The 15,830-nt window shown below is 52.4% G+C and overlaps 1 protein-coding gene across 1 annotated transcript in view; it reads right to left on the reverse strand.

Annotated features, from left to right (window-relative positions):
* Nucleotides 1-8,336: 8,336 nt before the first annotated feature.
* The window catches only part of LOC122385704 (receptor-type tyrosine-protein phosphatase N2-like), a 66,379-nt gene continuing 58,885 nt past the window's right edge, over nt 8,337-15,830 (reverse strand). Inside the window, exons 14-20 of the mRNA XM_043374152.1 lie at nt 15,260-15,448; nt 12,390-12,526; nt 12,172-12,226; nt 11,247-11,510; nt 10,691-10,846; nt 10,227-10,393; nt 8,337-9,326 (exon numbers count right to left, since the gene is read on the reverse strand). Coding sequence (XP_043230087.1) covers nt 9,062-9,326; nt 10,227-10,393; nt 10,691-10,846; nt 11,247-11,510; nt 12,172-12,226; nt 12,390-12,526; nt 15,260-15,448 — 1,233 coding nt within the window. The 3' untranslated portion in view covers nt 8,337-9,061. The remainder of the gene's footprint in view (nt 9,327-10,226; nt 10,394-10,690; nt 10,847-11,246; nt 11,511-12,171; nt 12,227-12,389; nt 12,527-15,259; nt 15,449-15,830) is intronic.

The following is a 15,830-nucleotide window of genomic DNA, read 5'->3' on the forward strand; positions in this document are numbered from 1 at the left end:
CACGGTCACCTGCGGGTCTCCCTGGGTGGCGGGTGGGACTCTGCACTCTGACCCCGCCCGTCCAGCCTCAACCGTCGGCTGCGCACACCTGCGGCCGTCACTGACACGGCGGTACGGCTCGGTCCGCGGGCCGGGCTCCTCTGGGCTCCTCTGAGCTCCTCTCGGCGGCGTCTCCGGCCGGAGGTCAGTGGCAGCCTCCCTCCCCTCCCCTCCCCTCCCCTCCCCGCCCCATCCGTCCTCTCCGCCGGCCGCGCGGCCCAGCCCGACCCGATCCGTCGGCTCACCAATACAGCAAACCTGATTCAAACCAGGGTAAAATGTAAATGAAAATTACAGACTTAATATATGGTAGGCACTGATTTAAGTTCAAGCCGTTCAAAGTCATTGTTAAAGGGACCCTCCCACCTTAACATTAGATTTGAGTTGAGATAGCCAAAATGGGGTCCCTGGCTCACAATTACCGGTTTCGGCACTCACAACATCGAGAAATGCCTTAAATCGGAAATATTGAATTTCAAAATTGCAGCATTTTGATTCAGAGGGGCTAATGCACAGGAATACCCCTCTGAATGTGTGACGTCAGCGCAGATATCTAACGATTTTTAAATGTTTGACTAAAACGTTTTGTAGCACGCGGTGGTATATGCTGCTTTGCGCGCAACATCTGCCGCGAACGCCGCACATCCAAAATGAAGTCGCTAGGAGCAGCGGAAATCCAAAAAAGTAAACAAAAGTAAAAGTATAATATCTTGAAAACCGGTGAATATTTTTCGGTGAAATTTGGTACATATTCGTTTTTGCTTTTTCTGAATCGTGCGACATCACTTTCATGCTAATTCATTAACTTTTTTGAAGGTGGAAGGGTCCCTTTAAGCAGAAGTAAGAACTATGGTAAATATAGATAAATAGTACCTAAATATTGCACCATTTGGGGTCCAATGTTTTACTCCTCCTTCATAGGCATACGTACAATTGCACTGCCCGGATGTGAATGGTAGTACCGTTATAATATTGTCTTATGACAAGTACGAATGAATTTGAGTAAAAGCTGAACGGTTTTGTTTCCGCGGGCGGCGGCTGGGCTGACGGCGGCGGCGCCGCGGGCCGGCCGTCCCATGGCCTCGCGCCGGCCGCGGCGGCGGCGCGGTGGGGTGACTGACCTGTGCCCGCGCACCGTCAGTGAGGCAGGTCAGTCTCCGAGCTCCGACCAGACTGGCGGCGCGAGCCTGGACCGCGCCGGAGTTGGTATAGTGGTTCATATTCACACCGTGACACGCACCACCAACCAATGGTAGTGGAATTTCCGATGTATAACATTTGGGCCTGCTCAATGAGTAATTTTTTTGATTTGTTGGGTTAGGCGTTTCAGTCTGACGAGACCATTTCAGGGCCGGAAGCATGATAGGAATTAGGTGGGGCGTTCCACGACAAATCGACAAGTGCCCTGCACCCTCCAGAGCCTATTTGAAGGGAATTTGACTGGGGGGCAACCTGGAAAATTGTCTTTAATAATCCATTAACCCTCGCCCGTATTGGTGTTTCCAGTAGCGAGCGTATAGGGGGGGGGGGGGGTCCGTTGGACCCTCCCCCTTGCCGTTTCGCCCCTGATCGAGCTAGAGCTTCGCGGAAAAAACGACCGTGTTGCCCGTGATGAAAGGAAGCCGATTATACCCAATTTTAAGGTCCTAGGTCATCGGTTGACCTTCCAGGTCAGGTCATTGACCCAAAAGTCGGGAAAATCGGGACCTGTTAGAGCGTCGTAAAGAGTGGCTGCTATGGTTTTTCGGGGTGCTGATCACGAATATCATGTTGGTTATGATCATAGATGATGTCCTCATGCATTTAGGCCAGGTCAGGTCAGGTCAGGTCAACCAGTAAGGGTTTTGCCGGGTATTCGTAGTAGGTGGCAACCGCCTCTGACAGCTTCGTAACATGTTACGAAGGCACCAAAACTACTTCGTAAATGGTCAAATGGTTGCTTAATTCGAATTCAGCTCCAAAAACTAGCCTAAAAACATATAAAACTCGAAAATGTGGACCGAGGTCATCAAAGGTAAATGATCTGACCTGACCTTCCGGTGATCTTGACACCCACCCTAATGCATGGGAGCAACATCATATCCCATGTTTGAACGTTTGAAACCACGAAAAGACTGCAAACGCGCGGCTAATGCGAGGCGACATACGCCGAATCGCGACCTCGGCCAAACATGGTGCCATGGTGCTAGGCCGCCGGTGCATCTGAAAGAACTGTGGTGCTCCTGACAAGCCTGAAGTTCCAACGACAGGCCCGTGGTGCCCCTGACAGGCCCATGATGCCTTTGCGAGGCCGGTGGTGTCCACGTGAGGCCGGTGGTGCCCCTGGGCCCTGACAGGACTGTGGTGCTCCTGACAAGCCTGGAGTGTCCCCGACAGGCACGTGGTGCCACTAACAGGCCCAAGGTGTCCCAGTCCCTGCGAGGCCGGTGGTGTCCCTGCCAGGCATGTGGTGTCCATACTAGGCCTCTGGTGCCCCTGACAGGCCGTGGCGCCCTTGCTAGGCCTATCGTGCCTCTGGCAGGCCTATGGTGCCCCTGGCGGGCCTGTGGTGGTACCCCTGACAGGCCCAAGGTGGTGCCCCTGCGAGGCCGGTGGGGCCCCTGGCAGGTCTGTGGTGCCCCTGGCAGACCTATGGTGCTCTTGCTAGGTTGATGGTGCTCCCAACAGGCCTGTGGTGCCCCTGACAGGCCGGTGGTGCCCCTGGCAGGCCTGTGGTGTCCCCGGGGCCCGGGCCCCAAGAGGGTGGGGGGTCATGACCCATATGACCCACCCTTAGATACACCACTGGTCATTACTTACAGACTGACTCATTTGACATCCATTGCAAAACAAGTCAACTTAGTTACGTAGTATGTTTGTCACCCTGTTCCTTTATGCCCATTTTTATAGTGGGCAAATCTCGACGACTAGGGGGGCAATTCTGTTGAGTGCGGGGGCATTTGCCCCCCAGTTAACATGTTAAAATAGGCCCTGGCACCCTCATATTTTATTTTTTGCTTAAAATTGGTCAAATGGGTTGTGATGGGCGGGGAAGCCAGCTGAGGCAAAAAAATTTTTCTTCGAACAACGGTTCCCGAGATATAGCCTCGGGCAATTCTTGGAGTTCGCGCTGCAGCCCTATGTTTGGCGGCCTGTAACTCAGAAACTATTTGCTTTTTATGATAAAACTTCATATGGTTCAACTCACAATCAACCAACAAACATTTTGGCTATCTCGGATTTTCAATTTTTGAAAATTTTGATTACGTGACCTTTTGTCCTATTTTTCGAAGAGTGACCTTGATATTTTCCGATAGGCGTTATCACAAGTGTATTCCCGGCCATTGGGGCGACGTAAGAAAAGAAGAAACCAACTGGCCCCAAGAACTTTAAATTATCAGTTAGCATGCACCTTTTCCTTGATGTGTAGAGAATTTACCATTATTTGTTACAGAAAATTGCATTTAAAATCTTCAATTTATGCTTTTTTCATCTTTTGCACAATATGTTCTTTTACTAAGCTAGAAACACTAATTAGAAATAGTTCCCGCATCATCAAGAACAATAGGGAAGGCTTGAAGTGAATAAAATAATTTAAACGGTTTTGTAATCTATGTGAGGGCACTTCTAAAATTGCCTGTAGAAATATTGAAGGCAAAAGTTCAACTTTTTCACAAGACGGATGTCTATAAACCTATTTAACTTGTGACAACTCAGCCGGTATTTCGTCGCCTACAGCCCAGCTTTCCCTAGTGACCGATAGAGGCGCTGCTATCGATGTCCGCCCGTGCCGCCTAACGCCCCACTGAAAGTTGCAATTTTGTCTGATGACAATTAAAGCCTTATCAATTGTCATTCATATGCGATAATAAAAAAGTGGTTATCGCCCTACGTTGACCTCAGGTCAGGTCATTTTTATGACCTGTCCATTATTACGAGCGGGAGCGACAGCGAGATCTCGAGAATAAAGCAGGATAGCGACAAGCGGTAAACGGTAAAGGGTACACACGGATAAGGTCTATAATTTTTACTGAGGTCATTTTCAGGTCAGGTCAAAGATGACATCACAGGAGCTAAAAGGAACTCAAAATAGCGGCACTATACATATAGGTATATGAAGTTTTTTCTCGAATAACTTTCAAGGTATCCCAGCTAGGAACAAACTAATAGCACCATCGTGATCCTCTCGTCGATCCGCATCGAAACATATGTATGTTGACCTCGAAAGGTCGAAAGGTTAAAAGGTGACCTTAGATCACGTGATCTAAGGTCAACTTTTGACCTGTCGACCTTTCGAGGTCAACATACATATATTTCGATGCGGATCGACGAGAGGATCACGATGGTGCTATTAGTTTGTTCCTAGCTGGGATACCTTGAAAGTTATTCGAGAAAAACTTCATATATATGTATAGTGCCGCTATTTTGACTTCCTTTTAGCTCCTGTGACGTCATCTTTGACCTGACCTGAAAATGACCTCAGTAAAAATTATAGACCGTATCCGTGTGTACCCTTTACCGTTTACTGCTTGTCGCTATCCTGCTTTATTCTCGAGATCTCGCTGTCGCTCCCGCTCGTAATAATGGACAGGTCATAAAAATGACCTGACCTGAGGTCAACGCAAGGCGATAGCCACTTTTTTATTATCGCATATGAATGACAATCGATAAGGCTTTAATCGTCATCAGACAAAGTTGCAACTTTCAGTGGGGAAAATATCAAGGTCACTCTTCGAAAAATAGGACAAAAGGTCACGTGATCAAAATTTTCAAAAATTGAAAATCCGAGATACATAAAATGTTTGTTGGTTGATTGTGAGTTGAAGCATATAAATTTTTTATCGTAAAAACCAATAGTTTCTGAGTTATAGGCCGCCAAACATAGGGCTGCAGCGCGAACTCCAGGAATTGCCCGAGGCTATATCTCGGAAACCGTTGTTCGAAGAAAAAAATCCTTGCCACAGCTGGCTTCCCCGCCCATCACAACCCCTTACACCAGTTTTCAACGAAGAATAAAATATGAGGGTGCAAATTTAATTTTTTATTTGTCGATTTGTCGTGGAATGCCCCAGGTGAAGACATTGGTCTGGGCGAGCACCTGCTGAGTCGCCGGGGCTGAGCCGTCCAGAGGATAGGCCGACCAGCACTCGCCACACCCGCGCGGCTACGGACGTGCTCTTACGGGCCTTCCCGCATAGGATAAAGTTGCCCGTCGGCTGATGCCTGCAGGAGAAGGATTTGTATGTATGTCCTGATGATGGAAAAGAGGGAACCGTGAAATGAGCAATTGTCTTTTCGGAGCCTTTAGCTGGCCGCAGGTCACCAATATCGAGATTCCGGTAGGTATAGATGCTTTATGGCGCTTTATTTGGCGCTTTATACACTCTTTTACCGTTAAGTGTCGCTGAGACTTTCAGAGCAATCGTTCAGTCGGTAAATCGTCATTGTGATGACGATTTACCGACTGAACGATTGCTCTGAAAGTCTCAGCGACACTTTACGGTAATATGGTGTATAAAGCGCCAAATAAAGCGTCGTAAAGCACCAATACCGGAATTAAGGCTGTGGCGAGCAATTTATTATTTTCTTGAGGCATAAGTCACTTGACGTGACAGCCTATAGCAGCATGACGCTGAATGATCTGAACCTAAGATAAAAAAAAAAATACATGCGGAGAAGATATAGGTACATATATGGTGTGGGCCAAAATGCACGCCGTCGTTTATTTGTTATCAAGCTATGCCGCTTGTAATATCAGTACACCATCTACGAACAGAGCAGATAAGTATACACTATACATATATAGTTTCAACTCAAGAAAAAAGACATTTTTCATCATCCACGGGTAGGTATACCTCATGCAAAGATCGTTTCTATCGCGAAGGCAAAGAGTTCATTTTATGAAATGGTGAATGAAAAGGCACTTAATTATTGTTTTGGGTGATGCATTTGAAAGGAATATTATTCTAAGTGTATAGGCAGATCTCATCAACACTGTAAATACGCTAGCTACGGCCTATACATACGCGTTTATCGTTCGATGTAAGTTACCCAGTACCCACTTTCCGAACCTAGGACGTTATAAACCTAACCGAACTATGCTGCGCTAAAACGGTTTAAGCATTCGGATTCGGAATGCACATTGCGCACCTCCACTTGATCGTTTTCTCAAAAGCACAAAAGGGCAGCAAGGAAACATTAGGTTGTGGAAGCAGCTGGACTCGCTGGCAGCCATGCATGCTGGTGTGGAGACCCCGGAGGGGATGGTGTCTCAATCGTAATATGAGACGTCAGTGCAGCCGACACCTCGTCCGTCGCCTGTGCGGGCCCGCTGTTCTTCAGACTGCATGCAGCGGCGCGGTGTTATTCGACACCCAGCGAACGCCGCCGGCGCGGGGGGGCAGGGGGGTCAGGGGTCAGGGGCTGGATCCCGGCAGTGCGCGTCCGACCGCTGCAGAGGAGTGACACTGAGCTGTGACCGCGGCGGACGAGAGGTGTAAAGACGGGTTGGAATAGTTCAGTGGAGTTTGTGTAACCGTCAGTACCCGTGTGCTGGACGCTGCCGCGCTGAAGGAGTGACCGACGGCCGAGCGGTCTTCCTGCCGGTAATGGCGCCCCAGCCCACCAGCCCGACAGCCCGGCAAGCCGGCCATCCGCTGTCTCAGCTGGACTATCGGGTCGGTCAGCCACATCATCAGCGCCTGCCGTCCTGTCAGCCACCACCTTCAGACGCACAGGAACGGTGATGTACCGGACAACGTGTTATTTGTTCTTGTTCTTGCCCCGTATTGCTATTATCCGTGGCTAATACTCCTGAATCAGCCCGTACCCGTATTGAATGTCCCTTAGCATTGGCCTGGCATTTTTTCATTTTTATCATTTATTATCTACGGACACTGTTGAATAAATTTATGTTAATTTGAATAAATAAATTAAATTCAAATACTAGAAAATAACTTGTTTGAGCATGATACCTAAACTCTAAATTAACTTAAGATATTATAAAAACCAATAAAGCAGCTCGATTAGTCTCGGAAGTTGAGTATCCTTAATCCTGATTGAATTTCGCTATGGAATTGCAGCTCATCTACGCAAATATTTTGTTTGATTATAAACGGTAATCAGCATAGTTTCGCCATACGAACGGTTGTAAAGATAAGGCAAAACTCCCCGTAAAATTCCAGGCGCTGCTCCTCAAATTTTCCTACGCTGTTGTTGACCGTCTATCAGCAAATAAGCAACAATTGTCATCGTAATGCTATCTTTCTCAATCCTTTGGCCTTTCCAAAAAGTAATCTGTTAAGATTTAATTTAATTCACGAACAGAAGTCAGCCTCAAGTATGTGCCAAAGAAATAAAACGTTTGGTGATGATATTCATTGCTCGAATAAGACGTTAGGTAATGGTCAAAGTGACGGACTGGGAGGGATGTAAATATCATGGAAGCGTTTGCGGCGGCCGCCTGTCACTGATAACGGGTCGGGACGCTTGTGCTCCGTGTGGGGTGCCACCGTCTCGGCGGGCAGCGTGTGCTAGTCAGGTGCCATCTCTATTCTCTGCTCATCCTTAACCTCCACTGCATGCTCGCTAACGACCAGCGTCGTCCATGACATCGACGGTAAATGCAGCGTCGCTTGTTGCTTGCTTATTTCACTTTTATTGTTTATGTTTGCTGGCTCAACGTGCCGTACCAATATTCTGGCCGTTTAAATTCTGCCAGCAACCGTGAGTGTGACTGTTTGAGAGAAATGGGCTGCTGTCTGGGTATACCGGTTTAGGAAGCGGTGGCAGGGTAATGCATTCTTTACGTGCTTGACGTTGTTCTGCTATTTTATCCGATAATGTGTTTCGATTTTTACACAATTGCGCTATGTTTATTGCTACTACTTATGAATCGAATAGTGGCACCGAGTGCCCGAAATTTAAGGAAAACCTCTACCCGGGTAAGTACATCTAAATGAAAAGTTGTGCTTCTGTTGCATGCTTGTACTGGTCCCCAATATTTTTCAGTCGATGAAAATTATGTACCCGTTTTGGATTGAACGCTGGTGCCGCACCAATTACCTATTTGCTTCCTTATTTTCTGGTGATGCAAGCACGCAAATTATTGCTTTTTCAGTGTTGGAAGTGTCTTGACCATAACCTCGATTAAAAAATATATTTTGATTCAAATCTCGTCTCCTAGCCTGGTTAGCTAGTGTGTAATAGGTGTCTGCAGTTATTTGCGGATGGTTTTTTTATTACTGATAACAACTACCAGGGCTGAAGCCACCAAGTGTGACCGTGTGTCACGCCTACCCCATGTCCAAACTCGCATACAACGGAATGTTGATGTATTTGTTGCCGACTAACCGGGCTCCCAAGGACCGTGGCATGGATCACAAAAATAGTTTATCTTGGCGTGAGACAACCAGAATAAACATCTTACAGTAACGGGCAACGTCTATCCTAGCCACCTATATAACACGACTCCATTTTTTGTGGCGTTTGTATTTTCTGCGTTAAGCGTGCGCCGCCGGTGCCAGGGAGCAAGTGTTTGTGCTTGCTCTCTGGCTGTGGCGGCGCGGCGGTCCAAGACACGGCGGCCGGGGGCGGCGGCCTCGCCGGAGCGACCGTCATCCGGCCCACAGAGCAAGGAACCCTTCTGGGAGGCTGGGTCCAGAACGGCTCCTAAGGAGGAGGGACGTCGGCCCGAGGACGGCCGGTCGGGCCCGCCGCCGCTCCCGGGGGACCAGACTGCAAGCTCCGAGCCGCACCGAGCCGCGCACACGGCGCCGTTTTTGGGTTTTCTCCGGATGCAACATTGACGGGGCTGGTGCGGCGGCGGCGGCGCGGCGCTGCGCGGCGGCTCCTGGCCATGTCGCCGTTCTGTCGGAGGCCGGGCCGGGCCGGTCCGGTCCTCCCGGCGCCGGACTGCCGCACCTGCAGTCGCCGGCCACCGTCCGCCCGCCCCCGACAGTCAACACCAAACACCTATAGACTCTGACACTGACAGCACGCGAACACCGACGCTCGACATAATACTGGGTGGGGGCGGGCTGGCTCACTGGGGCAGCGCCTTCAGGATGGCGTGCACCTCCTCGGCCACGGCCATGAGCACGAACTCGAACTGGGCGCGCGTGCGCACCATGTCGGCGCGCTGGTCGCGCAAGTGCTCCAGAGAGGCGGCGATGTCGATCTCCTTGGCGCCCTTGGCCATGCGGTTGAGCACCATGTCGATGAGACAGTAGGTGCCGGTGCGGCCGCAGCCGTCGGAGCAGTGCACGATCACCGGACACGACCGGCCGCGGTACGACTTGTTCACTTTCCTGTGGGGGTTGGGCGGCCGTCAGACACTCATATGTATAACTTTATACACTTTTCTGCGGGGAGCCAGAGTACCTATATGAGAAAGTTTCACCGAAGAATCGGCGCATATAAATTTTCCAATGCCAGCTGTGAGCAAACCGCAATACATTTGACGTTTACATATTCTTTTTTGAAACAACAAAAGGAACACCACTACCTGGACAAGTTTAAAATACAACGTTGCGAGAGGTACTTCACGACTCTTTGTCTTTTCTGGCATGTGCTATTTTCTTGTTAAACAACACTGCTTACTCTCGCAGTAGCCGTCTGGTAGTGTACCCATCCACGACCATCACTTTTGTGACTATGCAATTCGATCAAAGCTAAATTGCAAAAATCACGAAAATGATGGCCGGAGATGGGATGTGAAGGGCAGATGGGTTGGGCGGCGCTGCGCCTCGGGCTGACTGAGTGGCTCGTGCATTTGAGACATGGGCAACATGTGACAGCTTATCCTTATGTGATCAGTTAGGCCGTATTATTGTTGTAGTCGTCCTATTCGCCGATGAAACACGATACGTAGCTCATGATCCCGGGTTAAGAGCAATAAAAAGTAATCTTTCGATTTCTCGAACCCAATTATTTCAAACGTTGCCTCTCCAGTCAACTTTGATAAAAAACTATATCTTCTATAGAAAGACATTTGGCTAGGTACGAAGATAACTGCGAAAGGCAGTCCTAATTCAGTTTAGAGGACGTTTGAAATGATGCTCCGTCCCGATCTGAGAAGACCCTGCGAGGTTACCAGACGAGTAGGTAAGTCAGTGATCACATACGTTATCTGGCAGTGGAGCCGGCCGGCGGCGGAGACACTGACCCACCGAACAGCGCTGCAGAAGGAGGGAGGCCAGGGCACTGACCTGCGGAACTCGAGCAGCGCCTTGGTGGAGGTGGGCACGCCGTTCTCGGGCCAGGCCAGGAAGTGGAACTGGGTCACCGTGCGCGTTTCGCTGGTCTTGAGGTTCTTCAGGTAGAAGCTGCGCACCAAGTACTCGTCGCACCAGATGTGCTCCGACACCAGGTGCACCTGACGAGCGACGGGCGGCGACAGCGGTCAGTGGTCAGCAGTGTCAGCGGTCAGCGGTCAGCAGAGTCAGCGGATCATGGACACTTTGTGAAGTAAAATATGGGTTGGTGGCCAACGGTTGCTTTCTTTACCAATCATGTTTCTTGGCGACGAAACCAGCAAACCTCATCGATATTCATAACCACTAAGAATATGCCGTGTAACATCACAATAACGTTTGCATTTACCCCCTCTTCGATCATGGCAGATTCTTAACGCATGGTGACGTGCGGGCCTCGGCGCTCCTTCTGTACTGACCTCGTAGATGTGGTAGAGCTCGGAGCCCTCCTCGGGCCAGTAGCGGTGGCACATGCCGCTGCCGTTCTCCGTCAGCCGCGTCAGCATGACGATCACCACGCTGCCCTGCTCCCAGACCATCTGCCAGAAGTCGTTGGCCGTCTGCGCCATCGGACCCTGCCGGCGGGACGGGGTTGGCACCGGTCAGTCGCGCCGGGCAGACAGAAGGGATGTCAGATGATCAGTCCAGAGCTCTGCGTACAGCCTGTGACAGTCGACGTTCACCGCACTCACCTGGGTGGCGACGTAGGCCGGGTGGCGCGGGTCGTGGTCGGTGGTGTAATCGTGACCGGTGATATAGTCTCTCACCTGGGTGGCGATGTAGGCCGGGTTGCGCGGGTCTTGGCTGGTGGTGTGGTCGCTCACCTGGGTGGCGATGTGGGCCGGGTTGCGCGGGTCGTGGTCGGTCCCTCACCTGTGTGGCGATGTAGGCCGGGTTGCGCGGGTCATGGTCGCTCACCTGGGTGGCGATGTAGGCCGGGTGGCGCGGGTCGTGGCGCGGGTCGTGGTCGCTCACCTGGGTGGCGATGTAGGCCGGGTTGCGCGGGTCGTGGTCGGTGATGGTGCTGGCGTTGATGTAGTCGCCCCCGGTGGCGTTGGTGACCGCGTTCAGCGTGACGCGCGAGTGGTCGTACGGCAGTGCCGTCGGCACCCGGTTCTTCTTGGCGTTGGCGGGCAGCGCGGCGACCGTGCGCGCCGAGGGCTCGGCCTCGTAGGCACACAGCGCGCGCCACTCCTCCTCCAGCTTGTCCTTCTTCTTCAGATGGTCCTCCATGTAGGACTGCGGCGCGGGGGGGGGGGGACGTCAGGGAGGGAAACAGCTACTCTGCGGGCACTAATATTGCCTCAGAAACGTAGTTGCCCGTACGCAACTTTGGACCGGGATACGACTGAATAAATCCCAATTCAGGAAACAATCAAAAATCGAATACGTTCAAAATATTGTAAATCCTAGGGCAACTTGAAGTAGGTAATACGGATAATCCGCCAACTTTTGGGAAATCGGTAACTTACGTCAGTTGAGATTATAATTATTATTATTATTATTTCATATTCCCACTAACCACCATTCGGTGGGCATTACAGAGGGAAACACATTGACACACATAAACCATTTACATACAATACAGGCAGCGCAGTGCCCTGTCATTCATAAGCACGTATAACGAAATCAAAATGCAGAACAAAAGCGATTTTCTATAACAAAAAGTTTGATGAGACAGCGAAGCCTCATAAATAACCGGCAATTATTACAACGAACAATGTGACATCACCGGAACAACACCATATAGGTACATATGCATCATTTTACCGCGTGATTTTCCAAAATATATTTCACAAAATCAGCTTTCGAATAGTTTCGGACATGAATGGGCAAGCTATTCCATAGTTATAGAGATAAACGTACAATCTTCAAATGGCAATGCATGTTCCTTACTTACCAGAACCATGTGTCCGGTTGATATGTCCATGTTTGACACAACTGGTTCTTCACTCCTGCAAGACGAAACACAAAGTTCGTAAAATGTTATAGGTGGAATGTTTCATCAAACGTTCATATTTCAGTAATCGGACTACCTACACCGTGTCTCATCATAAACATTAAACAAGTTGCGGAAGTGTTAGTGCGGCACTGACCAAGAGGCTGCCATTTACTGACCAAGAGGAGGTGCTGGAGCGTGACGTGGGGCTGGCCGTGCCGTCCGACTCTTTGGACAGGCTGTGCACGCGCTGTGGCTTCTCAGGGGTGTCCGTCTTCTCGGTGACCCGGGCCGCCATCCGGGACCGGCACAGGTCCTGTACAGAGGAGAGGGAGCTGTCACTACTCACTACAGCTATACTTACCGGCACAGGTCCTGTGAGAGGGGAGGTTTGTCACTAAGTTTAAACAGACCGACACAGCTCCTGGAGGGGAAGGCCCGACTTGGGACTGAAATCTGGCCCAAGTCGAGGGATGTGCAGGCCAAGTCGGTCCATGCTTCAGGATTTATTTACGGCATCCTATTCATCATAACGGCCCACAGGAGAACGATGCTCGCTTTGCTTCTCTCACCACAGTCTCTGCCTCTCTCTTTCCCGGGAGCTTCGTGTAGTGACTGGGGGCGGGGTGGGGTGGCGGTAGCCCTCCCTCTCCGTCCTGCGGGACCCATTACTGCTCCGCGGGACGCCACGCGCGGCCTCTGAGCTGGGAAAGTGCAACACTCGCACAAACACAGCTGCTACCTAAGCCTACATATAGCTGTCAGAAGCCGAAAGAGCTGTGTATAAACACATTCCTAAAGCTATGTCGCTTTGAAAACTTGCAGACAGGAGGCAGCAGCTTAGTTTTAAGTCGGCATACGCTGGCTGTGGTACAGCTGGTATTTGTAGCGGCCGTCTTATGTAATTTATTTTACCAGCTCAGTAATGACGTATATTCAGTAATTTGAAGTCGAGATTGCTCAAACTAATATTGTGCGTTTATGCATTGATAGCTCCATGCTATCCATTTATTTTCCTTCGGGTCAAAGCCCACTTCTTGCGTCCACAAAAACGTATCCTTTTTACGCAGCACCCGAAGGACACTAGAACTGGGGCCTGACCTCACCGAGTTACGAGTAAAAAGACTGCAAACGGGCGCAGTTATGTTTACCCTCTCCGGGCGGCAGCACAGGTGTCGTTTGTGCAGGCAGGCGCGCCTAAAACAAATTAACCAGCACTTTTGAAGCTAGGATGAGTCATTGTTACCTAATTTCTGACTCACCGTCCGTATTCTTATATACCAATCTGCTCACCAGGTGCACTATAAAGACATGCATACCCTGCGCTGCCTGTGGCACGGAGCAGTCCGAAATAGAACTTGTTCCGTTCACATTGGCGCTATTCGTCGCACGGTTTCCGCTGACAGCGGCAGCTGACACAGAGGGAGAGCGGCGCTGAAGGCAGGCCGCGGCTGACTGACCCCTTGGTCCGCCCAGCACCCACCTGTTGGCAGGCAGGTGGTCCCTGCAGGGCACCCCGCCACCACAGTCAGCTCACACCCACCTGCCCGGCTCAGGCCGCCGGCACACCTCCCCGGTCAGTGGTCGGCCCCGCACTCCCCGCGGACGGCCCTATCGGGGGTCGGTCCCCGCACTCCCCACGGACTCCCCGCGGTCCCCGCACTCCCCGCGGACGGCCCCCGGTCAGCGGTCAGCCCCCACACTTCCCGCGGACGGCTCAGGTCAGTGGTCAGCCCCCGCACTCCCCGCGGACAGCCCCGCGGCCCCCGCACTCCCCGCGGACGGCCCCCGGTCAGCGGTCAGTCCCCACACTCCCCCCGGACGGCCCCCGGTCAGCGGTCAGCCCCCACACTTCCCGCGGACGGCTCAGGTCAGTGGTCAGCCCCCGCACTCCCCGCGGACTCCCCTCGGACGGCTCTACCTTGGCTCTGGCCAGCCACATTGGCGGTGTGTCGGCGGCGGCGGCGGCGGCGCAGGCGTCCAGGTGCCACATCGTGCCGGCGCGGCGGTCACCACTGCCGCCGGTACCGACGGCAGGGGTGTCGGTACCGGCGGCAGCGGGGCGCAGGGGCGGCACCAGGGACCCGCGGGAGGGACCATGGGGCACCTGCAGGGGCGGCACCAGGACAGGACGGGGTGGGCGGCCATGCCGGGAGGACCTGCAGGGCCCCGCCGGCAGGGGAGAGACAGGGAGGAACCGCAGAGGCGCCCCTTGGTTGGCAGACCTGATGTTTCCCAGTGCTCCGTCACACCGGATTCTACGGCATTTTGCAAGTATGGGTCACACAATAATAAATCACAGTCCATTCAAAATATTTTTCTGCGGTTTAAGCGCCTCAAGCATTCAATCTCCAGCACTGTCTGGTGTGGACGCGTAATAGCCAGGTGTGCGATGGGGCGTCTGCGCTATACCGACGGCCTTCACCTGGGACCAGGTGGGTACGCAGAGGGAGCCGAGTGTCCCCGCGGGAGGCCGGCTCAGGTGGTCGGGCAGAGCGCGGAGCACAGGGCAGAGCGGCGGAGCGGCTCAGGTGGGCGTGCGGTCGATACCGCGCCGGCCCGGCACGCCATCTGGCGAGCCCGGAGAGGGAGAGGGAGAGGGAGAGCGCCACTTCACCTGTCGCCGCGAGCAGAGCTGGCGGGGGGGGGGGGGGTCTTCCACGGTGCCAGGTGTTACGTGTCGCCGTGGCAGGAATTATTTCCTTGTCATGCGTGACCTCTTTAGGGATATTTACTGTATCTGCAATAAATTTTGCACAACCATTCTAGGGCATGTCATATCAACGACCGAAAATCGATAACCGAAGACTGAGCTGGAGAGAATGGATAAGTGATCGTTTGTTCACACCCCGACCTGGGAAGTGATTGTCTCAGGATGCCTCGCCCCTCGGCCAATGCACGCAGTCACTGGCTCGGGGCGCTGTGACTGCCCACCTGTTGCTCCCCGCCGCGCCGACACGTCTGATTGATGGACTGATGGTCATCGGTGCCCACTGGTCCGAGTTCCCCGGTGGTCCTTCTCGCCGAGCAGCCGGTCGGCGGCACCCACCTGGTAGTCCTTGCTGGCCTCCGTGTCGGTGTTGGCCAGGCCTTTGATCTTGTCCCGGCCGCGCACATAGCGGCGGGCCAGGCAGACGAACAGGACGACCAGCACTATGGCGGCCACCAGCGCGCCCAGCACAATACTGAGCGTCTGCACGAACATGGTCCTGTGCTCGGCCTCCACTCGCACCGAGCTCTGTGGACAGAGGTGGACGGACACTGAGCTCTGTGGACAGAGGTGGACACTGAGCTCTGTGGACAGAGGTGGACGGACACTGAGCTCTGTGGACAGAGGTGGACGGACACTGAGCCCTGTGGACAGAGGTGGACACTGAGCTCTGTGGGCAGATGTGGACGGACACACTGAGCTTTGTGGACAGAGGTGGACGGACACACTGAGCTTTGTGTGTGGACAGAGGTGGACGGACACACTGAGCTTTGTGTGTGGACAGAGGTGGACGGACACTGAGCCCTGTGGACAGAGGTGGACGGACACTGAACTCTGTGGACAGAGGTGGACAAGACACTGAGCTCTGTGGACAGAGATGGACAGACACTGAGCTCTGTGGACAGAGGTG

Source organism: Amphibalanus amphitrite, unplaced genomic scaffold, assembly GCF_019059575.1.
Source record: "Amphibalanus amphitrite isolate SeventyFive unplaced genomic scaffold, NRLGWU_Aamphi_draft 000228F_arrow, whole genome shotgun sequence".
Classification (NCBI taxonomy): domain Eukaryota; kingdom Metazoa; phylum Arthropoda; class Thecostraca; order Balanomorpha; family Balanidae; genus Amphibalanus; species Amphibalanus amphitrite.